This window comes from Takifugu rubripes, chromosome 8 (assembly GCF_901000725.2).
Source record: "Takifugu rubripes chromosome 8, fTakRub1.2, whole genome shotgun sequence".
Lineage (NCBI taxonomy): Eukaryota > Metazoa > Chordata > Actinopteri > Tetraodontiformes > Tetraodontidae > Takifugu > Takifugu rubripes.
Window position 1 is genome coordinate 10,087,324 of NC_042292.1, and position 27,686 is coordinate 10,115,009.

A 27,686-nucleotide genomic window follows, 5' to 3' on the forward strand; every position below is an offset into this window, starting at 1 on the left:
CAGTCACGGTTTCTTTATCATTTAAAAAAACAACTTCAATCCATCTTTATTGATAAAACACCTGTTACGATCAAAACTGTCTTTATGTGTTTTACAGTAACCCCACGTCTGACCCCCAACAAGCAACAGTGGCAGGAAAAACTCCCCTTTAATAGGAAGAAACCTTGAGCAGGACCAAGCTCGTATGGGGGGACCCTCCAGCTGATGGATGGATGGGTAGAGGAGGAGGAGGACAGTTAGAGGAGAGAAGAGACACACATTGTACAAATACATTAAATACAATAAGCTGTGAAAATTTGATATCACACGACAGAAATGCAACAAGAGAAGGAGGAGGAAGAACAGGAGGAGGAGGAAGAGGAGGAGGAGGATCTGGAGGCTGGACTTCAGACGACAGCCAGTTGAAGCTGTCTGTACTAAATCTGTCAGCTCCTCTCAGGGTTCTCTGGTTCCTGGTCTGGATACTACAGTTCCAGGAGCCTCGGGAGGTTCAGATCTTGGGTTTGATCATGGAGCCGTCCCTGAGATGCAGGTGTTCCATCTGGATGCTCCTCATCTGTGTGCAGGTGACCACCATCTTCTGTCAGGGGGACAACAACAGAGGTGAGTAACAGATGTTCCAGCTGATATGCGATGTTCTGCTGCCCACGTCTTCATCTGTGTCTCAGCTGCCTCCATCCTTATTCTTTCATCTTTCCGACGTTTGCTTGTTCTCACCAAAGTGTGACGTCACCTAAAATAAAGTTTTTCATCAGAAGTTCAAATTCTGATGAGACGTTTGTGGGCACGTAAGAAACGACCCCAATCTGCATCCCAGTCCTATGGGATGGGACGATGATGGGACCAAAACTTTTTGAAGGTTTCAAAAGAATAAAAGAATAAATCCAACATCAGGCAAAAAGCTTCCATCTTTGCAGGAAACACAATAATGTCCATCTGTTGCCAGGCAACCTCCAAATCTGCATGCCAGCTAAACGAAACCAGAAATATCTACGGAGAAGACGACCACTCGCTGGGTTATTTCAGTCAAGGTCATGGCACAATGATGGGCTTCAGAGAGCCATGGTTCTAATGATGTGGTGCCAGGGCCACGCCAGTAATTTAGGTCAGACTCTGAGCCAGAAAGACACACCCAAAAGTTTAGCCGACCATGCTAGCACCAAGAAAAGAACACGAGAGAGGGATGTTTTAAACTACATTCAAGCTCAAGTAAGATCCGCCTTCAAACAGATGTTAGCAAAATGTTAGCAAAAAAGTGGCGTAGCCATATTACTGAACAGTTGATGCCGGTTCCAAATGCTCTGTGCTTAGGTTTTGTTGTTACATGAGAAAAGACAGAAAGTTTCAACAAAACAAAGTTAATTTGCATTGAGTTCATCTAAAAGAAGATGTATTTAATTTCAATGATCAACAACATGTATAAATATAAATGACTTCATGTCACGTGTGTGGTGACGAATGCTAACACACATTAGCCAGCAGAGTTTTCATAGACATCGACTCATCCAGATCAGTCAGGTTCTGTTTGTGTTCTTCATTCAGGTTCAGCTTCAGTCAGGTTCTGGTCAGTCAGGCTCAGACAGGTTCTGGTTGTGCTGTTTGTAATGGGGGGCCGCGTGGGTGTGGCTCCGCTCCGTTGTCAGCGGGCTGCAGTCAGAACCTGTAATCTTCTTCTGTGGTTTTTCCTGAAATAACCCACCACATAATGACGGCTTCAGACTGCAGCTGCTCTTTATTTTTACTTTCTCTTCTTTTTTCTTTCCTGATTTTTTTTTTCTGTTTGGTGGAAAAAAAAATGTGAACATTGAAAAAACATTGAGGATTTAAAAGTTGGAAACAGGCGTGAGGTTCTTTGCGTTTCAATGGACCATAAATCGAACTCTGTCATCATCGCGGTCAGCTCCCAGGAGAGCAGGTAAAAGTCCTGATCCGGTTGCCATGGTAACGGACTCACGTCCCCCACCCCTGTGACATGCTTCAATCATAGCTGCAACCAAGGGCTGCACCATGGAAGGCAAAAGGTACAAAGACACAGACGTCTGGATGCCAGGACCGTGTAGCGTCTGCGTCTGCGAGAACGGCATCACGGTCTGTGACGTGCTCTTATGTGAAGAGCTTCCTGACTGCGAGAAGGTCCACACGCCGGCGGGGGAGTGCTGCCCCGTTTGTGACACCTTTGCAGGCGCTGGCGGGAGAATCGGTGAGGTCAATCTTGCTGGTGGCGCTGGTAGTCAGAGGCATTTAAAAAAGGCATATTTAGATATTTTAATGTGGCTGTAAGGGTCCAATCACTTCACGTGTCCATTTAGAGGAAGGTAGAACGCTTCTCCACACCTCAATGTTTTCACAATTGTACCTCTAATGACACAATTTAGCAAACGCAGGTTGACGTGCACTGAAAACCTGCTGCGATCAAAGAGAGTTAAAGAGTGATGCGATTATCAGTCAATGGATTAATCTGTCTGCTCTTCTGGAACTCTTTCAGATATGATCAGTTTTAAGGTGAGTTTGAGGACATAATTTAAATATCACATTAGGTTTTTGGGGGTTTGTTTTTGGCTAACATTTAAAGGCGTTTTTATTTGCTGTCACAGGGACAGAAAGGTGAGCCGGGAGATATTCCCTATGTAAGTAGCCTCTCAGCGGTATTAAATAATAATAATAAAAGTTCTTATAGTGAACAATGTTACTTATCATCACCTTTTTTCAGGTGGAGGGGCCACCAGGGCTGCCAGGACCTGCGGTAGGTAACAACCATCAGGTTTTTGTGGTCACGTCTTGTCACATGTCTGTGGCTGTACACTGAATTCTTTTGGTTTCAGGGTCCTCCTGGAGGTCAGGGTCACGTCGGACCGCGGGGCTTTAAAGGCAGACGGGTGGGTTTGATGTGTTTCAGCAAAATCCAGCTAATGCTGATGCTAACTGAGCTAAATATTGTCACAGTAAATGTAAAATTGTACTGTGTTTCTTAAATGGGCTATTTTTACTTTTAACACAAAAATATTACGAAATGCAGATAAAACTATGAAAATGAACTCATTCAGGATTATGGAGGAATTATGAGCACCATGCAGATTAGCTTTTTGTTCTAAACTCTGCAGGGATTTCAAGGACCTCCAGGTTTAGATGGAGAGCCTGGTGTTCCAGGAAACCCGGGACAGCCAGGACCTCCAGGCCATCCAGGCCCCCCCGGGGTGGGTTTTATCAACAATCTATCATAATATGAAATGATCATTGATCATGGATCATGTATTTAATATCCACTCTGTCAGGGAAACCTGGTGTCTCAGATGACTTCAGGTCTCAATGAGAAGTCCAGCATGGCTTCCATGGTCTCAGGATACAGGGTGAGAGGAACTGAACAGGTTCACATTTTCAGTTTGGTACAGATAAGCAGACTTTAAATATTGTTGCAGGGGGAATCAGGACCGCGTGGACTTGCAGGACCACCTGGACCACCGGTCAGTAAATTTCCACGTCATTTTCACAAATCCAATTTCCCCAAAAGTAAAATCTAAATGTTTTTGTTCAGGGTCCTAGTGGTGGTCAGGGAATTCCAGGAGACGCTGGAGACCCAGGACAAATGGTCAGATTGTTCTTCTCCACCCTTGCCTTCATTCCTTCATTTTAAATTCATTGCGGTTCTTTTGGGTCTCAGGGTGAACCAGGTCAACGGGGACCAGACGGATTCCCCGGAAAACCTGGGCCTGATGTGAGTCCATCAAACTTCCAAAATTACCCCATTTTTCTCATACATTTAAAAGGATTTCCCCTATAAATATATCTGATTTATAAATCTGTTTGAGCATAAAACATAAAAGACACTATTTATCTCTAAATAAATAAACAATAAATCAGCAAAACCTTCAGAACTTTACTTAAGAATTACTTTAGAATTTCCACGTGTTTCGTCCGCATTAGCATTTTAACATAACTGAGACAATATTAATTATGGAATTATAGATAAATGTTCTTCTTCCAGCTGTTCCCTCAGTGAATCCTCCTCCTCCACCTCCTCTGTCCTCTGCATCCTCTTCTCTCACACCAGCTACCTCCACGTCCTCTTTAACCACGTCCATAAATCTCCTCTCAGGTCTTCCTCTGGACCTCCGGCCATGCAGCTCCATCCTCAGCATCCTTCTACCAACATTTTCTCTGTCCTTTCTCTGGAAATATCCAACCCATCTCAGTCTGGTGTTAACTCCAAGCATGTGCTCTCCCTCTGTTCCCACTCCTGATCCTCTTCACATGTGTCAAACTCAGTCCTCGAGGGCCACGATCCTGCCGGGTTTTCTGTCCTACCAAGCTGAAAATGCATTCAGTGGGATAGAAAACCCGGCAGGATCGTGGCCCTCGAGGACTGAGTTTGACATGCCTGCTTCTACATCATCACCAGACGCAACAGAAACTAACATAACTCCCAGTGTCCTTGACAGCGAACTCCAGTGACGTGTGTTGAGTTTGTTAGGTGAATATTTGGAATCATATAGAGTACTATACATCTATTTAATGGTGGGCCAGTTGCCAAAATGAAACATTGTTTACAGTTATTCATTTATTTTCCTGCAGACTGGTAAAAGGTCTGAAGGGGGTTAAAACATTCCAACGAATCCTAATCTGCTAAATAGCATTAATTGCCAACACAGTCGATGTGGCATTTCCGTGGATCATCTGATTGGTTAAAATCGACCCATCAGTTCTTGACGATCTTTCCAACAGAGTTATAACCTATTTTAAAGGTCTTTTCAGTCTGTTGATCTTACCTCACTACCATAACAACATATTTAATGTGCTTGTTATTTTGCTAGCATAGCATAAATGAATGTAAAGAAGTTGAGGGGGTACTGCAGCCCACCCTATACCTGCCTTCCTGCGACCTTGCACTGCCTCCTGTCCTCTCACTACACTCTCTCAGACAGCATGACCCTAACCTGACACACGTTCTGGACCTCTCAATCGGTTCATGCTAGTTATAAATCCAAACTGATAATCTATAATCTGTTGAATGTAGGGAGAACCTGGACCCGAGGGTAATATAGGAGAACCAGGATTTCCAGGATCAGCGGTAAACGACCATCCCAACAAGAAAACAAAGGAACTAATTGTATCGAACATTGGTTTCACAAGTTCTTTGTATTCAGGGTTCAAGGGGGTTTCCAGGACTACCAGGCCATCCGGGATTGAAAGGTCAAAAGGTCAGTCAATGGTCAGTGCACATTAACCAGCTGCAACACAGAAGACCAACCTGTAACTGTTTCAACAGGGATTTGCTGGCTTGGCTGGATCAAGGGGCGAGTCTGGAGCCACTGGAGCTAAAGTAAGACCCAGACAGAACTAACATAGCAACAGTTTAAAACAAAGAGGCTGCCATCCCGCCAGTTCTGTTACAGATATTTCACTGTCAACATGGGGGGGAGACACCATTTAGAGCCTAAACCCCAACACTGGCCTTTAAGCTACACTAATGATATTATTTCTCCTAGTCTTTTGCTAAACTATGCTAATTGTACTGCTACTTCTAGTTTTTACTGTGAGCTAGGCTAAGACTATCTCTACTCTTAGTCTTTGTTCTCTATGAACCTAATTGCATTCTTACACTGTTTTTTTACTGTAAACTGAATGTTTTGAATCTTGTTAGGGTGCATCTGGTACTTCAGGAGTTCTGGGTGCTCCAGGTCCAGAGGTATGTAACAGGTAACAGGTAACCCAACAAGAATGTTTTTGACCGGAGATCACTGAGACACATCCTGTTTCAGGGACCAGCAGGCCTGCAGGGAGAAAGAGGCCGTCCTGGTCCGAGTGGGCCATTGGTGAGAAAATCAGAACACACCAATTCAGGAATAATGAACCAAATCCAAACTGACTTTTTTTTTTAAAATTCAGCTTTTGTTTTTTACCTGTTTTAGGGCAAGCAAGGTGAATCTGGACATGTTGGGAAACCTGGACCTGTGGTAAGGAATTAAGTACAAGTACACCTTCATATATACATCAGTTCCAATGCACGAAGGCACCTTTGAAGCCTTAGTCCGAGATAGGAGGTTCTGGTCTGTCTTCCTATCTGTGCACATTTGACCAAGAATTTCTTGAGGTGGAAAGAGCTAGAACAAAATTTCTTTAGGCTAGGAAATCTCCTTCTTTCCAAGAAACTACTGCAATAGGCCCCTCCCACTGGAGCACACGTCACATGGGCTCTTCATCAATACATGCCTTTAGCCTCAAACGCTCCTCTCTCTCTACAACATTTGGTCGACCTCTTTTCATAAAATATTACCCATGTTTGTGTTTTCAGACAATGTGTTTTACAAGGTTCAATATTTTCTAAGTCTCGCCGTACTGGTACTGGTACTCGATACCATCTAGGCTTGATGACTTTCTGAAATTAAAATAAGGGGGGAAAGGTGGGCAGCATACATTTATAAGGTATTATTTTTTTAGTATAGCTTTTAATATATTGGTTAATGTTTTGGGAGTATTTTTAGGTTTTAGGTTTTTTTTACTACATTGCTGTTAGAGTAAACCTTGAATATGATTAACTTTAACTTTTATAGCAGCACACAGACAATCAAAATTTATGAGTGGGGAGCAGTGAACTATGTGATTACACATCAGCAGGAGGGACCTCCCATATGAGCCCGGTCCTGCTCAAGGTTTCTTTCAGTTAAAGGGGAGTTTTTCCTTGCCACTGTTGCTTGTTGGGGGTCAGGCCCTAGAGACAATTTTGATTGTGACAGACGCTGTATAAATAAAGATGATTTGATTTGATTTGAAACAGAATTATGGTTTCACATTACTTTTCCCCTCACTGCTCACTTATCTATTAACCAGAGCTAAGTTTATTAAAATCATTGTGATTATTAATACGAGCTCTATCAGCCTCTGGCGATACCTGGAGGGACGACGAACTATGACTCCTCTAAAGCATCTCGTTCCTTTGTGGCTGTCTCCTGACCCAGGCTGTGTTACCTCCGTGATTTGTCCTGACTAATAGAGACACTTGGTTGGCAGATATGCAGGTGGCTTTGTTTGAATTATCTCTGCTTTTCCTGCCATCCCTATTTTATTTTTAAATTTCAGGTTAGCAACTATATTGACCTACTACACATTGTCTACCACGCTGAGGTCACAGTTGAAGATGTTATCCAGTAAGAGAGGGGCTTTTGGGGTTGCTGGCGCACGGCTCCATAACCCCGGTATTGCTGACTCTGGGGCATGTCCAGGAAGCTGAGGGCCTTTCTTCATGCTGTATACCTCAGACTTCTACAACAACACAACTGCAGAAATTTGCAGAATGTTCCATTGGTTTATTGGTGGTAGAGAGGAGACCCAGCAGGCCGTGCTTTTTGGTTGCATTGTGGTATGGTGTGAGAGCAATCACCTCCTCCTGAATGTATCCAAGACAAAAGAAATGGTCCTCAGGTTTAGGACTGGAACTAAGCCAACTGTTGGCTCCATCCTGGGAAAGAGATGGAAATATCTTAAGCCTCACTCAGGCTTAATACAGAAACACAGAGAGGCTTTCGTCCTTTAATTAGAATGTTGATTTTTTTTTTATTGGATACTTTATCACGGTAGAAAACTTCTTTGAGTCTCAATAATACTGAATTTAATATGGATCCTGCTGTTGTGAGCGATGTTGATTACCCTTTTCATTTTGAGCCTGTCTATTTCTGAGGTTGGAAGTGTGTTAAAACTGTTTGGCACCATAAAATCTGCTGGTCCTGATTATTTTGATGTCTTATTCTCTAAAGCTGACTTAATTGCAGAGCCCCTAACTTGTTTCTTCAGTTTGAGCCTCAGCAACAACAAATGACATCAATCCTTGGAAATCTGCTTTAGTGCTCCCACTCCTCAAAGATTAACTGAAGGAAGCTCTGGGATCAAGCAGCTTTCTAAACCCACAGCGGTCTGGTTTAGGAAACAACACAGCATGGCATCAGACTCCAAAATGTTTAGTGTTGTTATGTTCATAGACTTTTTCGAGGCATTTGACACTGTGGACTGCTTGGGTAAAAAAACAGCTGGTCCACAGTTCCACGGATGGACACCACAGGGTTCCTCTGGAATCTGAGTTTCAACTAATCGTCAGAGTCTCCTCAGCAGTACCTGGGCAGAAACCTTCCCAGGGAAGCTGTGGAGTGGGACCAACAACCCAGTTTGTCTCTACACAGTGATGGCCCCCAAAGTCCATGTCCATATCCAGCTTCATGTCAGCCCTACAACTTTCAGAGCTATAAGATACACAGTTTTTCAACTGTCTCAGCACGCTCCGGCCCTGAGATCCGAAAGCCCATCAATGAGTCCTCCAGCTCTTTCAATTATCTTTGAGCGTTAGTCTTCTCCTCCTGAGGCGTCGGACGCTTTGGTCCCAAACAAAAGTCTTTGTCCATGGTCTAACCAACCTCCTTGCACACCCCAACCGACACCGTCGTAAAAACTCATAGTTGTGAATACTTGTAGCTGTTGCTGCTGTATATGCTTGTATTTACTGTTGTAACGATTACCCTCTTTACTTTTCCTGTTGAATTCCAGGGTACAATTGGAATTCCTGGAATGCCTGGTTTTCCTGGAGGTCCAGGACTGAAGGTAAGCTTTATTTTTTCTTAAATGTTTGGAAGATGTGAAGATTTCTTTCAAGGTCTCGGATGTGCAAATTACTGATTTTGAATCAAAATCCTTCAAATCTTTAGGTGCATCAGCATTTAGAATTTATAAATACTCAACCACTTACCTATTTTTTTTTTTGGAAAAGTTCGCGAGAAGGTCCCCTAACTTTATCTTTATTCCATTTCATTTTAGGGGGAGGCTGGACCAACAGGTGTCAGAGGAGCTCCAGGACGACAGGGAAACAGAGGGGATGCAGGTCCTGTGGGCTCAACTGGACCAGCTGGAAAGCAGGTGAGTGCTGGCCTGTCTTTGAGGTTTATGTTTGGAACCAAAATAATATTTCTTGGAGACCCGGACTAATGTGGGATGTTGTCGACCAGGGAGCTGCAGGGAATGATGGTGCTCCGGGTTCAGCTGGTCAGATTGTAAGTGTTTAGAGTGTAACTCATTAATCACAGTTGATCGGAGTTACTATCTGACCCTTCATGAGTGGCCTTCCTCCTTCTCAGGGTATCGCAGGGGTCATTGGTCCAGCTGGGATCATCGGACCTTCTGGGCCTCCTGGTCCCCAAGGAATGACTGGACCACATGGAGCAAAGGGTCAAGCGGTACAAGCTGTCCTAGAATTTTAATGATTCTGGTCTAATTCAGTGTAACTTTGTAGATCCAAACCAGAATATTAGAGCTGATTGTTTGGATCTTTGACAGGGAGGTGTTGGAGTTCCTGGATCTAAAGGAGAAACCGGACTAAAAGGAGAACGGGTAGGAAACCAGTCCTCATGGAAAGATCCCAATGGGTCACATGCTCTTTGATTCAGTCATTTATTTCGGAAACACGTTAGGGCGACCATGGTGCTCCAGGTTCTTTGGGTCCAAAGGGAGATGAAGGAAAGCGTGGAATGCGTGGAGATGCTGGAACTACTGGGCCTCCAGGACCATCAGGAGAGACAGTAAGGCTTATGTCTTCTAAATACTATCAGTTTGATGATGTTTGAGGTGAAAAAATATATTTACTGTGTTATAGGGGGTGCCAGGAAACAGAGGTTTTCCAGGTTCTGATGGGTTATTAGGTCCAAAGGTGAGCTGCCATTACTGTAAGAAATTCCTGGTGGATCCTGATGGTACTAAAGGAAAAGAAACCTGTATGATGTGGCTCTAAACAGGGTGGTCATGGAGAACGAGGACCACCAGGATCCACTGGCCCAAAAGGTTTATCTGGAGACCCTGGACGTGATGGTGAACCGGGTTTAACAGGAGCTCGGGTAAAACTTCTAATCAGCTGGTTCTATAATGTTACAACTGAATGAAAAAAAAAAACGATTTTATTGAGTGGAGACCAGAGAAAAATGATTAGTTGTTTTTATCTCTTCTCCAAATTAATGATTTAAAATGCCTTAAATTGATTCTAGGGTCTGTCGGGACCGATTGGTGCTCAGGGAGCGGAAGGAAAACCAGGCCCAATGGTGAGAATGTTGCCCAAATCAAGTGAGTTTGAGTATTGATCCATTTCATAGTGGGCATCTCTGAGGTTTTCTCTGGTGTCAGGGTTCTGCAGGAGATGATGGCAAACCAGGACCAGGGGGTTCCACTGGGTCCCGAGGGGCATCTGGTCCAATGGGTCTACCAGGACCAAAAGGCCTCACGGTCAGTCTAACACAATTGTGTATTTTGTCGCGAAAAGTTTAATATAGTTTTAAAATGATTACCAGTATAACCATTACCATTATGATACAATTTAGGGGGACCCTGGAAAGACTGGTGAGGCCGGTAGCCTGGGACCTCCAGGTCAAAGGGCAAGTCTTTTTTTCCTTTTTAAAATTTGTTTTTAGTTGAGATTTTTTATGAAAATTCATAAACTTTCTCCTATAGGGAGTGAATGGCAAAGATGGAGAGGAAGGTGCTGCTGGTCCACCAGGTCCAGCTGTGAGTATTATTCTTTTTCTCCTCTTCCTCCCTCTCATCCTTCTCATCACATCTTTTGCTTATCATATTGTTTCTAGGGTCCTGTAGGAACCCGAGGAGAACAGGGACCCCAGGGATTCAATGGCTTCCAGGTGTGTCTGAGTTTTCTCACCCTTTCACCTTTATATTGAATATTATTTTCATGACTGTGTTGATCAGGTTTTAATTAAAATGATTTGGTGTTTTTAAGGGTTTGCCTGGACTCTCAGGAGCCCCAGGAGAGTCAGGAAAACCAGGAAGTGAGGTCAGACAACATATTAAACAACTATAGTATCTTATTAAATATGTTTTATAATGTCAATTATTTCACCATCAATCATCTGCAGGTTGAAGGTCCAATAACCCAATGACCTAACTGACTTTAACTGAACTCTACAAGATGATGAGCGAGTGTCGCTCCTCCACCTCCTGTGATCCAATACCAACAGCATTTACATGTGTCTGTTTTTGTTTTTAAACCAGTTAACAAAAAACCCAATTTTTCTTTACTTTTACTCTAGATATTTATCATTTGAAGAGTATTGTAGAGTATTCATTCTGGCTACATGTGTGTGGATGAGATGAACCCAGGCAGAGGTGAGGTTACAGGGTGGAAAAGGATCAGATGTTTGCTATTACTTATTGTAGCTTTTAATCTGATTTTATTACATATCTGATTTATGCCATCTCCTGGGCCAATAAAAGATATTTTGATGTCTGAAATGTTAAAAAAAAAAATTATGCTAATTTTTGCTTGTGTTTCAGGGTCTTCCTGGCGAGGTCGGACCAGGTGGAGCAACAGGTCCACGGGTATGTTCTGAAAGATTTCACACTCCTGTACAGTTTCAGTCAGCTCCAGTCAGAGCGCCTCATTTGTTCTTTTTCTGTCTGTGCTCCTTAAAAGGGAGAGCGAGGCCCACCTGGAGAGAGAGGTGAAAGTGGGCCCTCCGGTTTGCTGGGACCCAAGGGTAGTCCAGGTGCACCAGGACCAGATGGGCTAAAGGTATGATGGAATTTACCATCATGGAGGAATTAAAAATTGTTCAAAATCTTTTTACACCTGAATGATGATGATGAAATTTTAGGGTAAAGCTGGTCTAGCTGGTTCTGTTGGAGAGCCTGGAGTTCCAGGACTTCAGGGAATGCCAGGAGAGAGAGGCACACCTGGAACATCTGGCCCAAAAGGCAACACAGTAAGAATGGCAACAACAAAATCACAGTGTCAATCCTAATATTGAATTTATTATTACTGAAGTGACGTTGGTGTGATCTGATGATGAGGTCCATGTCCATAAATAGGGTTCTGTTGGAGAAAAAGGACCAGAAGGTAAAGCAGGAGCTGATGGTGTACGGGTGAGTCTTTCAATGTGCTAATCAGAACATCAAAGAGGACAAATTCAAGTTTCTTTCTTACTCTAAAATTCTGATTATTTACAGGGACTCCCTGGTGCTCTTGGACCTGTTGGTTCTGCTGGACCCAATGGAGAGAAGGTGTTCCAGAAGTTCCAGAACATGGATTTGACATTTAGAACTTTGAAAGTGGGAACCTTCAGAAGGTGAATTGGACTTTTTTGTTGTTTATCAGGGTGAGACAGGCCCACCAGGACCTACAGGACGTCGTGGATCCAGAGGAAGTCCCGTCAGTACACTTCCTTTGTTTTTTCTTTTACATTGGCCATACACCATCATAGTGGATTGTGGGAAATCTATACTTTTACCCAAGGATTCATTTTCTGATTTCACAATAAAACGGTCTACTTGCTATTAACAGGGTTCTACTGGTGGAGTTGGTCCAGCTGGTCCTGCTGGTTTTCATGGAACTTCGGTAAGTGACCACTGAAAATGACCATCAGGCAGCACTCACCTTTTACCACCAAAAAATACCTCATGGAGTGTTTTCTTAGGGTCCTGAAGGTCAGCCTGGCATTAAAGGTGAAACAGGACAACCGGGACAGAAAGGAGAAGCAGGATCCCCTGGACCTCAGGGCACTGCTGGAAAAACAGGGGCTCAGGTACATGTCAGGGTTAAAAATTTTGTTTGCTAGCGTTCCAGAGAAACTAAGAAGATGCTAGCTTCTCTGGTTATGACAAGGGTCACACGATCTTTTGGTTTCAAAACATTTTTGTGAATGTTGCAAATGTTTCAGGGTCCTTTTGGTGTGACGGGAATGAAGGGTGGCCGAGGATCTCAGGGCCAGGCGGTGAGTCAGCGTGGTTAAAGTAGCTAAAGTAACGCTGGGATATCTAATAAAACAAAACCATTATCTGCCCTCAGGGAGCTCCTGGGTTCCCTGGTTTACCTGGAGGAATTGGACCAGTTGGATCAGCTGTGAGATAAAACTGAGATTTTAGCTTCAGTCGATGCTCGTGTTATTATACTAATATCAGTATTTTTATCTTTACATGAGTCTTGACACAAATCTGTGTTTCAGGGGGCTGCTGGACCAGATGGGCCTATAGGTGAACCAGGAAAACAGGGTCCTCCTGGTATTCAAGGAGAAGCGGGTGCAGTTGGCCATCAGGGGGAGAGAGGTCCTGCAGGACCTGCAGGGGCCCCCGGAGAGAAGGGGGACTCTGGAGAAGATGGGCCTCCTGTGAGAAACAAGACCAGTTCTGCTCTTCAAATGCAGGTTGCCATAAAACTCTTTCAAGAACTTCTTACTTCATGGTTCTCAGGGACCTGATGGACCTCCAGGACCAGCTGGTGTTGCAGGACAGCGAGGCATTGTGGGTGAGCCAGGAGGCCGAGGAGAGGGGGGCCCACATGGACTACCTGGTCCTGCCGTGAGGATATTTCACCGTTTCTTAGGCAGCAATTGTAGTCCAATCACAGTTTGACATCTGGACTCATTTCCTTCTCAGGGTCCACCAGGTCAAGCTGGACCTCCAGGAGCTCAGGGAGCTCCAGGACCTGCTGGGGGAATCGGTTTACCAGGAGACAAAGGATCTCAAGGAGATGCTGGAACCCAGGTTCATGGTGTCATTTAGCTGCGTGTTTTCTGTCTAAGCTAACAATCTGAACTATGTGTGGGGATTTTTGCAAAGACTTCAAAGTAAAACCATTCTTTATGTACTGTAATCACATTTAAATACCACCGTCGGTATCTGCACATTACTGTCATTAAAACGGCTCCAGTTTCAGACACAGTAATGAGGTTCCTCTCAAAGTCAGGAGATTTAGACAGAACCTGCACCTGATCTGACATGATGTTATTCTCTGAGGGTCAGAAGCTCATTTTCTGTTTCCACAGGGTGCTGCTGGTGCCGAGGGACCCCCCGGTAGAGATGGTCTTGTTGGTCAGAGGGTAAGACTCAATTATTAAGCTATCGCTGTTGTTCCTGTGGATACCCACATGTTTACTGACAATTGAAGTGTGTTTCTAGGGTGACCGAGGTGATTCTGGTCCAGAGGGTTTAGCGGGTGCTGCAGGGTCCACAGGACCTGAGGGTCCAGTTGGTTTGACAGGGAGTCATGGAGAACAAGGCAACAATGTCAGTGTCCCGATAACACATCAATCAGGTTCAGATGGATTCCAGCTCCAACTCTGTTTTTGTCTTTAGGGGGAACGAGGCCCCATTGGACTGACAGGCGCTCCTGGAGTCAGGGGCAAAGTGGGCCCCCAGGGACCTCAAGGGGACAAAGGTGCACCAGGAAAACAGGGAGTGCAGGGTCAGAAGGGCCACAGAGGATTCACTGGGCTCCACGGCCTGCCTGGAACAACTGTAAATTATTGTTCACGATTACAAATATTTGCTACAGACCAAGTTCTTTACGTTTCAAAACTCTCAAAGATTTACTTTTTTTTACAATATTTTTAAAAATATACAAACATGATTCTCTCAACAAAAAAAGTAGAGGCATAGAAGTTTACTTTATTCATCCCACACAAGGGAAAATACTGCTTGTCTGTCGCAGGGCGCCAATGGTGAACCTGGAGCCAAAGGTGTTGTTGGACCTCCTGGGCCCAGGGTACGTCACAGACTGTAGGGCGAGGGAAAACTTAAATATATATTGTTTTTTACAATGTAAGCCTGTTTTCTATAGGGCGCTCCTGGTGTAGTGGGTCCTCCAGGAAAGGAAGGAAACATGGGTCACCCAGGACCGATGGGAGCACCAGGGACCAGAGGTTCTAGTGGAGACCTGGGAGCACCGGTGATTGTTTTTACTTTTAATTAGGTTTTGGTCAAAACTCAACATGATGGCTGACATGTTCAGAACCAGGTTTTGAGCGGAACTATACCCCAAGGTTTGGCTAAAGTGCAATTAGGCTGGAAACGGTCTTGATTACAGGTGGGTGATAAGCCCAGCCACTCTAAACCCCCCCCCCCCCCCCCCCCCCCCCCCAACACACACAGGGTGCACCAATACATGCTAAAGCACATAAAGGAACAAACATCATAAACACACATTGACACTTGTGCTAGCTAGCAAACCGACCGGGAGCGACTCTGACAGGACTAGCAGCACCATGGTGGTCCAGAACCCTGATCCTAGTGGAGCAGACAGGAGCCGGTGCTCCTGGGTTTCACCCCACAGACGGCAGCCCCTCTTACAGTTTTAATGGAAAACACACCAAATCCAAATAGTTTGACTAAAGTTTTAAGAGTTGGACCAGAGTCACTGAGCAACACTGCTTCCTTCCCAAATACTGGTCTTCAGCAGGAGTTGTTTTGAGGTGTAGTTCCACTGTAAGGGTCAAAAGAGTCAGAGAGCATCCATCTCTTTGTCTGCTAGGGTCCAGAAGGACAACCCGGACCCCCTGGACCCCCAGGGCCCCCAGGTCCCCCAAGCGCATCTGCTGAAGGCCTCTTTGTTGCTGCCTACGACTACGAGGGGAATGGTGATGTTCCAGAAACGGAGGAATTTGCAGACGACGCGGCTGCAGCCGTCCCCTCAGCAGCTCCAGAGATGAACAAAGACGAGGCTGCTCCCAACGGGAAGGAGGCTGCTCTCCGCGCAGACACTGGAGTCCAGACCACGCTGAAGACGCTCCGGAGGCATTTGTCAGACCTGCGCAGTCCGGACGGAAGCAGAACAAACCCGGCCAAAACCTGCCAGGACATCAGGCGCTGCCACCCTCACAAGAACAGCGGTAACTCTTCGCTCTCTTCTTCTCTGTCTCTGGACCTTATTGTCAGTGGCCAAAACCATCAACCATCATATTCCAGGCGAGTACTGGATCGACCCAGACGGAGGCAACACCAGGGACGCCATCAGGGTCTTTTGTAATATGGAAACCGGTGAGACCTGCCTCTCTGCCAGTCCAGCCACCGTTCCCAGGAAATCCTGGTGGACAAAATCCAGTCCCAGCTCCAGCAAGCCCGTCTGGTTTGGAATGGACATGAATGCCGGAACCAGAGTAAGACACCGTGGGAAAGAATAACCTGTGTCAATACCGATAATAACAAGACTTCTCTGTGCAGTTCCATTATGGACACGGAGACGAGCAGAAGAACGTGGTGGCAGTTCAGCTGAAGCTGCTCCAGCTTCTCTCAGCAGAGGCGCATCAGAACATCACGGTTCACTGCAGGAATATGGTGGCCTACAGAGACCAGAAGAGCGGCCTTTTGAAGAAGGCGCTTGTCCTCCGAGGTTCCAACGGCCAAGAGCTGCGAGCGCAGGGAAGCGCCCGTCTCCGCTACACGGTCATCGAGGATGGTTGCTCGGTAAGTCCTCGCAGAACACTTTGATGGGAACTGAACAGACGAGTAATGTCATGACCCCTCCCCCCCCCCCCCCCCCCCCCCCCAGAACTCAGATGGACAGTGGGGAAAGACAGTGATCCAGTACAGAAGTCAGACGGCTGCCCGGCTCCCTGTGGTGGATCTGGGACTGATGGACACCGGAAAGGCTGACCAGGAGTTCGGCCTGGACGTCGGGCCTGTGTGCTTTTCCTAAATCAGCTGCAGATGGACAGAAGATTCTTTTTCATCGGTCCAAAGTCATCAGAGACAACAGAACTCTGAGTTGGTTCCCGAAGGCCAAGTCTGCACAAACCGGACAAAGAGCCAGAAATATGAACGCTCTTCTGCCACCTGCTGGTGACTCGACGCTCAAGGTAACGATGACTCAAAAGACCAAAAACCTGCGGACATTTCAATACTAACGGGTTCAGGAGGACAAAAGTTTAACAAGATTGGTTTTCACAGAGTGCATGAACAGAAGAGTAGTGTTAACAATGACATAGAAGATAAAATCCACCTTTATTTCTCTGCAGGAACTCATTCAACCCTTTTTTTGTCCTTTAAAAAGTGTGAATTTACGAGTAATTGTACATTGATAATTATTGTTCTTTACGCTAGATGTGGAATAAATGTTGAAAGAATGAACTAAGCTAAAGACATATAGCACATGTGTATGGAATATAGAACTTTAATATAAAGATGATTTCTGTGTTTAAGACATGATTGAAACGATTCTCAGCTTAGATCCTCGTTCTTATTCGATCCAAATGAGACAAGCGTGTGTGGATCATGAGGCCACAAGAGGGCGACAAAGTCTCGCATTACGCCTTTCGTCTTTTTAGTCTTTTTTATTTTCCTGCTTTGAAAGCATCCAACAGGGACGGAAACTTGTTTAATGTACTATATTGATTCGTTTCTGTAGTTTGAGTCGAAAATTCTGTTAAAAAAAACTGAGACCCTAAGCATCAATTTATTTATTAAATTTCCTTTTCAACAGAGGCGAATGGAGACTAAGTTGTTCTTAACAAGACATTCGGTAACGGGTATTCAGGTCCTGGAAGGACTGTATGCATGGTAACCAGGGTTTCTATAAGTGTTGATGGTCGTCAGAGGGAAACGTATGAAATAAAAATTAAATAAAAGTTTGCTGAAGACTGAGGGAGGCAGCAGTGCCCTGACTACTGACATGTGGCACCAGCCTCACGTTTGGTCTTGCTGGTCTCTTTCCACTCTCCAGCCTCGGGCCGGCTTGGTGCTCTCACAGGTTTCATTTGCACATGTCTGAGGATGTGTCCCATTGTTCAAAATTGGGCCCCCATTGATGGTGGGTCCTCGGACCACCTCGCTGACAGATGTGACCCCCACCAAACCCCTTCTGTATTTGTTGCACATCTGTCCAGACGGGGATGGTAGCTGTTGTCAGCATGAAATCCTTAAAAATCAACCTAAGTTTGTGAGTATTCTTCCTCAGTACATGTTTGGGGGGGGGGGGGGGGGGGGGGGGGTGTTAACAGGATCTGGTCCAGTTTGCATCAGGTCTGTTTTTTAAAAGGACTGCACTGGTTTTTGATCAGATCCTCCACCAGATTCTTCTGTGGATAAGAAGTTGGGGGGTCCTCTTTAGGCCGATGTTTTGGTCATTGAGGTGGGGGAGGAGCTACTCAGTTGGTTGCCCAGGCAACACTTTAAAGTTTGAACATGCACCGAACTAGAAGAAGAAGACTAATGCTAATCCAACAAACAATGTTCTGCTAAAACTTAAGCCAGAACTGTATTTCTCATCCTCCCCCCGGTGACTGGCTGTAGTGGAGCTCAATTCAAAAGTTTCTCATTTTTATTTTGGATGATAAATCTGTTATTTGCCACCATTTGGCAGGTTGGGGACTGGGCCCTGCCTCCAAGTCACGAGCATCATCAAGATACGTTTGCTTCAGTTCGTCCTGCTGCCGTACAAACCCGACGACCCCCGCGTCTTGTACTGCTAGTTCAATAGTAAGCTAATGTTGCGAACGTGACGTTTTGAAAAGGGACATAATACGATCTAAATTCCAGAAGTAAGCCAAAGGGTTAGTGTACGCTGTGTCCCCATAGGTTTGTCTCCGCTGATATCAGAGGCAACGCCTTTCAAAGGGAAACACTTTGCTTTAACTTCCCACCTTTTCCGATGTTCCTGCTGGCAGAAGGGGACAATGGCAGGAAACTGGAAGAGGAACGAGCTACTTCCTGTTGGCAACACGCTGCCGAAGAGGAGCGCAAGCGACGGCCTGGGTGTGGACGCCAGCTCACATCACTGCCAGGCAGCAGGAAATGAAGCGTCAAAGATTTGAGTGGCTCGTTTCAGGGGAAGAAGGTTGAGATGCTCGAAGAAAACTCTTCCGACCCGATCACTGACAATTATTGCTACATTTCTTATCCTTTTTTCACTACTAACGTGAAAAATAATGCTACAAATGCTAAAAAACAACTTACCCAGGCCCCACCTCCAGTGCCCAAGCCCCACCCCTTGTCAACAGACTGGGCGTGTCCTCATAAGGAGGAAACGGGTGTTGATGAGGCTTCCTGTGGTGGCACCCAACCTGGGTCACGTTTTTGACCCCGACACTGGCTGACGCCCTTCGCTGGTGCTTTTCCACGCACAGATGCTCCCGACCTGCAGACAAGGCTCAGAATTACTTCAGTGGAAACTGAGAAGCTTTTTGCTCTCATTTATGAAAAACCAAAATGTGAAAATCTGGTTTTGGGATAAATGTTGCAAATACATTTAGACTCACGTCATCATGTTCAATGTGATGAGAACGCTGGCGGCGAGCACAGAGAAGGTACCTGGTCAAACACTCAACAGGTATATGATGTCATCTTCCTGAGATGTTTGTATTTGCAAACACTAATTCAGCAATGTTAGCAAGCATCCTGCCTTAGCTAACACGCTCATTTGTGATGTTGTGGTGGTTTTCCTTGAGATTTTTTTTGGTGCCATTCTTCACAATTAATGAAAAATCATCATCTTCAGCAAATGCACCAACAATTGAGCCTATTCTCAGTTTTCTAGCCGTCAATGTTTTGAGTTTTCATGAGATTAACTCAGAAAACATATGTTTGCTGTGAGAAGCGGAAAGTGATTACAGTCAAAGTTGAACGGTGAAATATTCTTAGAAACAGGAAGTCTCCCGAGTGCCTGCCAATGTGACTTCCTGTGAGGTAAAGACAGAGAATTGGGGGTTGATTTCTGACCTTAATGCCACATTTTTAAATATTTTGACAAAACAACAGATGTTGATAAGAAAATACTATTAATGGATCATCAGTTCCATTTTTATTTATTGCACCTCAGTGATTCCTTAACTTTGACTAATATAATATTCATTTAACAGACACTTACTGAAATGAAACAAGTTGCACCAGTTGTACCAGAGTTGTATCAAAATAGCTCATTTTTTATTTACAGCAACACAAATGTTACAAAACTGAAAATAAAACCTTTGACGGTTTCCATTCTGTATAAATTCTCATGACCCTTAAGCTAGCTGGAAAATATAAACAAATATTTACACAGTTAAAATGTTTAAATGATTGATGACATCATGAATCACCCATCGAAATCTCAGTTCCGAACAGGAAATAGAATTCTATTAAAATTCTATGAACACAAAACAAGAATCATACAAGTCATGTGATTCTGTTTAATTCAGACAAAATAAATGAACACAAGTTAAATAAATGTGTCAGTTAGCCTAAGCTAACTTCTGTGGGCTACAAAATTCCCGCTGATGCTCTTAAGCTAGCATGCTAACCTCCTTAGCTGGCACAAAGATATGGAATATTTTTTCACAGAGTAACGGAATATTTTCCTAAATGCTGAAAGCTAAATGCAGCTCTCAGAGAAAGGTTTGATCTTCAATCATATTTATCCTGATTTTGATTGAAAGTCAAATTTATGGCGGTCAAACATTTGACAAAATTCAGAATTCCATGAGACTGTTTTCATTTGAAGGATGAAGCTGAGAGTGATGGAACAAAGAAAACATCGATTCAGCAATTGTTGGAACTGAACAGCTGGCATCATGTTAAAGGTCAGCAAATCAAGATTTTTTTGCTGTAAAAACACATTTTTTGGGGAAGTAACTGTGGTTTTGTAAAGAGAAACGCTAAACTAGAAATCTGTTTATCTCCAATATGTTTCTGTCATCGTTCAAACACACAAAAACACAAAAGCTCACTGGGCTAAAATGAAAACATGGAATAAAACTGTTTTTCCTTAGTGTTGAGAGCACTTAAATGCTAAATGTTGAGTTCTGAACCCTTTTTAACCCTCAGATTCAACTTCCCCGTCGACAAACTAACATATCCTCACTTGACTTGATGACAGAGAGTAAATTTTGGGGTTTGTATGATTGCGCTACGATCATGAGCATCAATTAGTCCGATTTCTGTTGGATTTCTAACTGATTCTTCCGCCGATTTCCCATTGAGTCGTCAGATTCAGACAAACGGGCTCTCGGATCTGAAAATGTCGGAGTAGCTCTTGCCGCCGTTCAGGTGTTCCGCGTGGCTCTCGGTGCTGTAGCAGCGATGAACCTCGGTCAGCGACGACGCCACGTAGGACGCCGAGCGGAAAAAGTCGGCGCTGGCGAAGGTCCCGGTGAACTGCATCCGCTGCTGGTTCCAGTGTCTCCTTAGGACGCTCTGGACCTGCAGCGTCACAGGCAAACCCAACCCATCCAAATCAGCATTTGAAGGTGACAGAGGGAAATTATGGAGCTGTTGTTGAGGATTTTATGGAGCGCCAACACCAACACGGCGACGGACGGACTCACCTCCCCGTTAAAGAAGCAGAATATGGTGGACACCAGAAAACCCTGCAGGAGGAAAGGTTTGGGTCACCTTAACAGAACTTGGATGCCAAATGTTTACGGCGTCTGCTGACCTGGTAGTGCATCAGGATCTCCATGATGTACATGTAGCTCTCGAAGACGCGCGGGTCGTCGGGTTTGTACGGCAGCAGGACGAACTGGATCCCCAGCAGAGGGATGAGGATGAGGGTGGCTCTGACGGCCCGCATGTACAGGCTGGACTCGGCCTGGTGGGTCACCCTCAGTTTGGTGATCAGGACCCGGACGATGTTGAGCAGAAAGAAGAGATTTACCTGGTCGTGCAAATCAGACACACAAAGAAGAACTGGTCTCAGTTTGGACCCGATAATGCAACTATGATAATGATGGTGAATCATTTTAGTTATAGATGTCACAGTTCATAGTGTCACAGATTCAAACTGCAAAGTTCATCTCAGTGAGTCAACCAGCCCATCAACCAGTCACTCAGCCAACCAAACAGCCAACCAACCAGTCAACCAGCCCATCAACCAGTCAATCAGCCAACCAACCAGCCAACCAACCAGTCAACCAGCCCATCAACCAGTCAATCAGCCAACCAACCAGTCAACCAGCCCATCAACCAGTCAATCAGCCAACCAACCAGTCAACCAGCCCATCAACCAGTCAACCAGCCAACCAACCAGTCAACCAGCACATCAACCAGTCAATCAGCCAACCAACCAGCCAACCAACCAGTCAACCAGCACATCAACCAGTCAACTAGTGTTGCAACCAGTCAATGAACCAACCAACCAGTCAACCATCCAGCTAACCAGACGACCATCCAGCCACTCAACCAACCAGTCGACCAGGATTCAACCAGAGCTGAGTGGGAGGAGGTGATGAGGCCACACTGGGACAGCCTCACTTCCCAGTACCCACTGGGATAGAAAGAAGCCAGCAGTTGTTGATGGTGCTGTGGGCCACACAGTCCACTTCCAGGACCAACAAGGTGCCACCGTACTGGATCCAAACCCGTCACCATCAGGAGAACATCAGCCGTAGTCAAGGTTACCTATAACAGGGCTGCTGTACGAGGGTGTGAAACTGGTCCTATTCCATTTGGCATGAGCGGGTTTCCTGGTTCTGATCACTTTTCCTGATTCTAAAGAGTTTTCAGATCTCAGCAGAGCAACAGGAGAACAGAACTGCACTCGTGTGTTTGAGTCTCACCACCAGCGCAGCACAGATGGGTCCATGGATGATGTAGAGCAGCGACGTGTCCGAGCTGACCCAACACCTGTCAACACATCACCTCATCTTACCGCACAATAGACAAACGCTGGCAAATGCATCCATTTATTACACAAAAAGATAAGAGGACATTTCAGGAAGTGCTTTGACAAAGATTGGAAAATAACGCGAGCTCTCACTTGTCGTTGTAGTAGCTGTGTCGAGCTACCGAATGAAGCACCGTGGGCATGAGAGGAAATCCTGCAGAGTCCAATCCAAGAACACTGTGACACCATTGCTTGAGCATGTTAGCCTGATTTTCTGTTGGTAAAGAGCTCCACTCACCCCAGCCGAGCAGGTAATACCACAACAGATGCTGTTTCTCTGCAAACACGGCCACAACGATCAGAGTGTGCAGGTAGATTCCCTCACAGAGCATCCAGAAGTAATTACAGCTCAGCAGGTACAGGTGGGCGAACATCAGCAGCTTACAGATAGCCTGTAGCGTCACATAGATTTAGCCTGTCACTCCATAGCGTAGCATAGATTTTAGCAGCGTTAGTCAGTGGCATCACAGATTTTAGCTTGTTTTTGCAGCGGGGCCTCACAGAATAGTGGTGGGTGTGTGCTTGTTTGTTGACTACGGTCGTTAGCCAGATCACAGTGACGATCGAGTTCAGGACAAAAGACAGGAAGAGATTTTTGTGGAGGGTTATCCTCTGACAGCTGAGACTCCTGAGGACCAACGTGTACACTGTTAGCATCGCCCACATACGCTAGCAAAGAAATATTGCTAGTATATTGCTAATCTTGTCGTCTTTTCTGCTTTTTGAAGATACAGAAGTGCCAGAGACTCACTTAAAATAGAAGAATATAGTCAAAGATATGAGCAGGGACACGAGCGAGAGGGTGTGGCCAATTATCACCAGGTAGAAATGAGTCATGGCCGCCTGCAACAGGAAACAGCGGCGTTCAGAAAAAGCTTTGAAACTCGGTCGTGTGTCATTGTGATTTCATCTCACTGTTTGGTGATTGGTGGAATTTGCTATGCAGTTTTCGTAGTTGGTCCAGGTCCTGTTGCTCTCAGGATGCCGTCCCCACTCTCCGTTCTCTGTGCACACTTTGGACGCCACAGCTGGAAACACATTTGAAGGTCATGACATGAAGGTCAGAGGAGCAGCTAGTAAAGGCACGGTCTGAATGACTGGAACTAGCTTCGCTAACTTGGCTAAACAAATTGGAAAAAATGTTTTAATATTAATCAAGTTAAATCCTTTAGAGGAAATAAAATCCATTAATTCACTCAGAATCATTATTGTTGTTGTTATAGTAACCCTTTATTTGGTCCTATTTCTGCTGTGACTAGTCACTGGCTGTTACCGGTGGGTTGGTTTCATGAATATCTACCCTCTCTGTGCTGTAGAACTAGATCCGTAGAACTTTGACCCAAAGGTCAAAGGTCACTTTATTATGTTATTACTGTTATTGGTGGGCTAGTGGGCTATTGCTGTTATTATTGTTGTTGTTGTTTTTGTTACTAGTAGTAATTGTTGGAGTAGTATTACAACCTTGAGGGTCAAAGTTATGGTAGTAGTCCGGACAGCTCTGTTCTGTGGTGGTTCCGGCAGCGGTTTGGTCCCAGCAGAGCCACCCGTCCCAGGTCATGTTGCATTGAAGACCTGATAACAACAAAATGTTTCAAATCCAAAATCATGGCTCGGTGTTCACTTAAACAGCTGTTTTTAGGTCATTTGTGCACCTGCATGTTTAATTTTTGGATGTGAGTCTTTGGTGATGCGTTGGTAACAGGAGAACTGGTTCTTAGCGATCTGGTTCTGGTTCAGATTGGTCTGATGATTGGCATCAGTACTCTCCACCGCAAACAGCTGAAGAAGTTTGGAAATTCAGTTAGTATACATAGCATTAGCCGCTGGCACAGCTAATATCGGCTTCTCTGATGAGCTACCGTCACATTGGAATCCCCAACAAATAGCATTAGCATTTGCTTTTTCAGTAGCTCAGTAGCACCACTATCGTCCAAAATAAGCTTATGTTAGCAAAGTTAGAATGTTGGGAAAAATATGAAATGATCAGAATCCGATAAACCATCGTCAGGCAGATTTTATTGACAGTCAAATATGACAGCGACCTTGTTGGTGCTACACAGGAGCAGCGGGAGCAGGAGGGGGACCAGAGTCATCATCAGAATCTGGTCAGTGTCTTCTGAGGAAAGAGATCAGTTATTGAATTTATGTGTACAGAAAAAGAAAATCCATTTAAAACATTGGGCCAGATTCACGAAGCGTTCTTACGAACAAATTTGTTCTTAAGTCCCACTTACGAACAGTTGACGAAGATTGTGGCATTCACCAATTTCTTCTTATCCTGGATTTATTCGTAGGTAAGAACAAATCCTACGAACACTCAGGAGTACTCTTACGCACATTTCAGTGCCGACATGTTGGCATGGTTGTGTTTTCTTCTCTTGTGCAGTTCAATAAAATTCAATATTACAATGATAATTCTGTCATATTTATTTATTTATTTGTTTATTTCCTATTTTTGGTGATTTACGGAGAATTTTAAAATTACGTAAATGTGCCAATGACTTAACATTAATCAACCAAATTGGAAACCATGCCAAAACTGTCTTTTTATTTGATTTTATCTTGATTTATTTTATTAGGGGATTGAGGATATGCCCTGGTTGTTGACACCACTGACCAACCCTCAGACTCCACAGGAGTTTTATTCAATCCGATGCATGCGCGCAGTCGCTCCACCATTGAACGCACCATCGGCATGTTGAAGGGGCGCTGGATGTGTTTGGACACAGAGCCACAACCCCGTGAGGATGTGCGTCCTGACGCAATGATGGGGCCAGACTGCAGGCACGCGGTTCACGTTCGAGCGCGATTAATTGCCCGTTTGTGAATAAAATGCATTATTGTCACAATCCGAGCACAGCTTTTACACGTTTATTTTTTTTTACATTCTTCTTTTTTTACATTCTTGTTGATTTCTTTAAGCGTGTTGGCTATAGTCATCAGGGTTGAGGCAATTTTATCAAGCGTGTTAGCCATCCTTTCTTGATTGTTCAACACGGCGTCAGAAATCAGGCGTGGAGAGGCAAGCTTTGGGCATTTCGCTTTGGGCATTTCGCTGCTTTTTGCTCCGTCTACAGGGTCCTGCTGCAGTTCCTTTTATGGGCATTAGTGGGCGGTGACTTATGCTAATCGTATGTTAATTAGACTCACCTGGCACGCGCTTTCAACTTACGAACAGATGGCATTCATCAATCTAAGAACACAGCTGCGAACAATTCTGGGGCTTACGAACGCGTTGATGAATCCGACGTAGGGTTTTCTTAAAAAACTTCTTAAGGACAACTTAAGAAAGAATCTAAGAAGATTCGTAAGAACATATTGGTGAATCGGGCCCAATGTTTTTACTTTTGAGTGTTTCTATGCTAAACTGAGTGCTAGCTTTCTTAGCCTACAGCACACAAGTGTTTCCACGGAAACTCTAGGTCACAGGGTCACCGCGGTCAAATGAAACTGATGTATAGAACTGCAGCACACATTCACTCCAACCAGTACGGCCCCGAGTCTTCACAGACTGGTCCAAGTGCACAACGTTGTGGACTAAACCACTATACGAAGAGGAAAGTTCATCAGCAGGTTATACCCAGCGAGCTGCTCCACTCTCTGTATCAGGATGCTCTGATCGTCCACAGCAAAACCAGCATCCAGGTCCAGCAGAACCACTAGAGGAACCAGTCCGTTGTCTGAAGCTCTGAGTGGATCATGAATAACGTTTAACAAGTGCTGAGATGATTGAAAAGTTGACTGAAACACCTCCGACGGGCTGCTCCTCCTTTGTCAAGACCTCCAGAGGTAAACGGTCGGTTAGACCTGGGCCTGTAGTTTACTACCACATCTGGATCAGTGATGATTTGATTGATTGATTGATTGATTGATTGATTGATTGATTGATTGATTGATTGATTGATTGATTGATTGATTGATTGAGTACTTTATTGATCCCTTTAGGGGGTGTCCATCAGGGAAATTAGCATCTCCAAAAAAAAAAAGGACAGCACTGTACAAAATTACCCACCACCATTACACACCATTAAACCTATTAAAGATAATGAAAAATAAAATAAGAAATAAAATAGAATAAATTAAAAATAGAATATAAATATAAAATACCAAACTATAAAAATGTAAATAAATGAATAGATGGATGATTTATAAGCAACGGTTTGCTCACCAAACACAAGCTACAACAGTAGCGATTATTCGTTACAGTGTTCTGATTTATCATCCCAAGGCAGTAATGGTCCTGAACGCTCCCTTGGACGTCTCTCACCCAAGGTCCCGCTTTTGACCTTTACCTTCCTGTTTTTCATGGCACCCTTCCTGCAGGGTGAGCCTCCACAGTCTACCCACAGGCTTGAGCCCAGATCAACCATGGTTCACCCGCGCTGGGGTCCAGTTTAACCACAGCACACACACAGACACACAACAGGAGAAGGTGGAAACTCACATTAAAGAGGAATTAATCCCACAACCTTCTGACTGTCAGGTGACCACCGAGTTTCAACTCAGCATCAAAAACAGTAATATAATAATATAATTCAACGGCTTCCCACCATACAAACAGGTGTTGTCTGTTGGAAACGTACCTCAGCGCTGCGGCGAGATCTTTCCTCTGGCTCTGCTCCGTTACAATGACCACAGCTAGCAATGACATCATCCTTCCCTTTGGCTACAGACGGCCCACTCTGATGACATCACACAGCCCAAGTAAACAGGGATTCCAATAACATCCAAATGACTCGATCCATAAAAAAAAAAACTGAAAAAGTTGCGCAGAACTTATTGGGGTCAAAGGTCAGGGTTGTGTCATGCTTTGGTTCCATCTGAGGATTTTGGAAAATTACAAAAGAAACCATTTTGAGTGTTTCAGCCGGCTGCTGAACATGAGATCTTTCTACTGAAACGGCACTAAAGTGAACATGTTGGACGAATTATAGTCACTTAAATCTTCTTTTACACCGCAGCTGTTCGAAGAATCATCCGTGGTGAAACTCAACCTGCGTCCAATCGCCCCACCTGCTGGTGGCATCTGGAATTACAGGCGTTCGTTACTATGGAGTCTTCTGCCCGCACCAACGCTGCGGGACCCAGACCCGTTTGGGGTTTACCACAGACCAGGTGGACCACATTCAACACCTCTCCAATTGTTTTTAATTCCACTGTACTTTAGAATGACCCTCAGTCTTAAATATACTGAAATAAACATGACAACTTTTATTCTTTAATAACTGGAATTCCACCAAGAATTACAGTCAGAACAATGTGGGACATGATATTAAAGCTCTGAAAGTGTTAGATGTGTGTTGCC

General features: G+C 44.6%; 2 protein-coding genes across 9 annotated transcripts; one reads left to right on the forward strand and one right to left on the reverse strand.

Moving 5' to 3' along the window:
• The first annotated feature begins 306 nt into the window (after positions 1–306).
• Positions 307–17,165, forward strand: LOC101065205 (collagen alpha-2(V) chain-like). Of its 2 annotated transcripts, XM_029840294.1 has the most exons (53): positions 307–603; positions 1,988–2,200; positions 2,486–2,502; positions 2,595–2,627; positions 2,711–2,743; positions 2,823–2,876; positions 3,102–3,194; positions 3,273–3,347; positions 3,417–3,461; positions 3,533–3,586; positions 3,659–3,712; positions 5,012–5,065; positions 5,142–5,195; positions 5,264–5,317; positions 5,639–5,683; positions 5,757–5,810; positions 5,907–5,951; positions 8,530–8,583; positions 8,797–8,895; positions 8,985–9,029; positions 9,114–9,212; positions 9,313–9,366; positions 9,447–9,554; positions 9,629–9,682; positions 9,768–9,866; positions 10,014–10,067; positions 10,150–10,248; positions 10,344–10,397; positions 10,474–10,527; positions 10,605–10,658; positions 10,757–10,810; positions 11,311–11,355; positions 11,450–11,548; positions 11,631–11,738; positions 11,845–11,898; positions 11,983–12,036; positions 12,131–12,184; positions 12,317–12,370; positions 12,450–12,557; positions 12,693–12,746; positions 12,821–12,874; positions 12,978–13,139; positions 13,222–13,329; positions 13,408–13,515; positions 13,797–13,850; positions 13,930–14,037; positions 14,107–14,268; positions 14,462–14,515; positions 14,591–14,698; positions 15,281–15,638; positions 15,715–15,905; positions 15,970–16,212; positions 16,298–17,165. In XM_029840294.1, exons 1-53 carry the CDS (start codon positions 510–512, stop codon positions 16,442–16,444), a joined length of 4,539 nt encoding a protein of 1,512 aa, XP_029696154.1. In that variant the 5' UTR covers positions 307–509; the 3' UTR covers positions 16,445–17,165. The 2 variants fall into 2 exon arrangements, with proteins under 2 accessions (XP_029696154.1, XP_029696155.1); XM_029840295.1 differs by lacking the exon at positions 1,988–2,200 and having other exon boundaries at positions 308–603.
• Positions 17,166–19,638: 2,473 nt separating this feature from the next.
• On the reverse strand, positions 19,639–27,110 carry LOC101075671 (calcitonin gene-related peptide type 1 receptor-like). 7 transcript variants are annotated; one of them, XM_029840341.1, is made up of 14 exons: positions 26,550–26,941; positions 25,962–26,069; positions 24,424–24,497; positions 24,034–24,160; positions 23,843–23,953; positions 23,297–23,409; positions 23,133–23,224; positions 22,883–23,009; positions 22,620–22,773; positions 22,475–22,535; positions 22,275–22,341; positions 21,155–21,373; positions 21,045–21,086; positions 19,639–20,919 (listed from the first exon to the last, which is right to left on the reverse strand). In XM_029840341.1, exons 3-14 carry the CDS (start codon positions 24,475–24,477, stop codon positions 20,710–20,712), a joined length of 1,377 nt encoding a protein of 458 aa, XP_029696201.1. In that variant the 5' UTR covers positions 24,478–24,497; positions 25,962–26,069; positions 26,550–26,941; the 3' UTR covers positions 19,639–20,709. The 7 variants fall into 7 exon arrangements, with proteins under 7 accessions (XP_029696201.1, XP_003966761.1, XP_029696204.1 ...); XM_003966712.3 differs by lacking the exons at positions 25,962–26,069; positions 26,550–26,941 and adding an exon at positions 26,965–27,110; XM_029840344.1 differs by lacking the exons at positions 25,962–26,069; positions 26,550–26,941 and adding an exon at positions 26,965–27,028 and having other exon boundaries at positions 24,424–24,494.
• Positions 27,111–27,686: the final 576 nt, after the last annotated feature.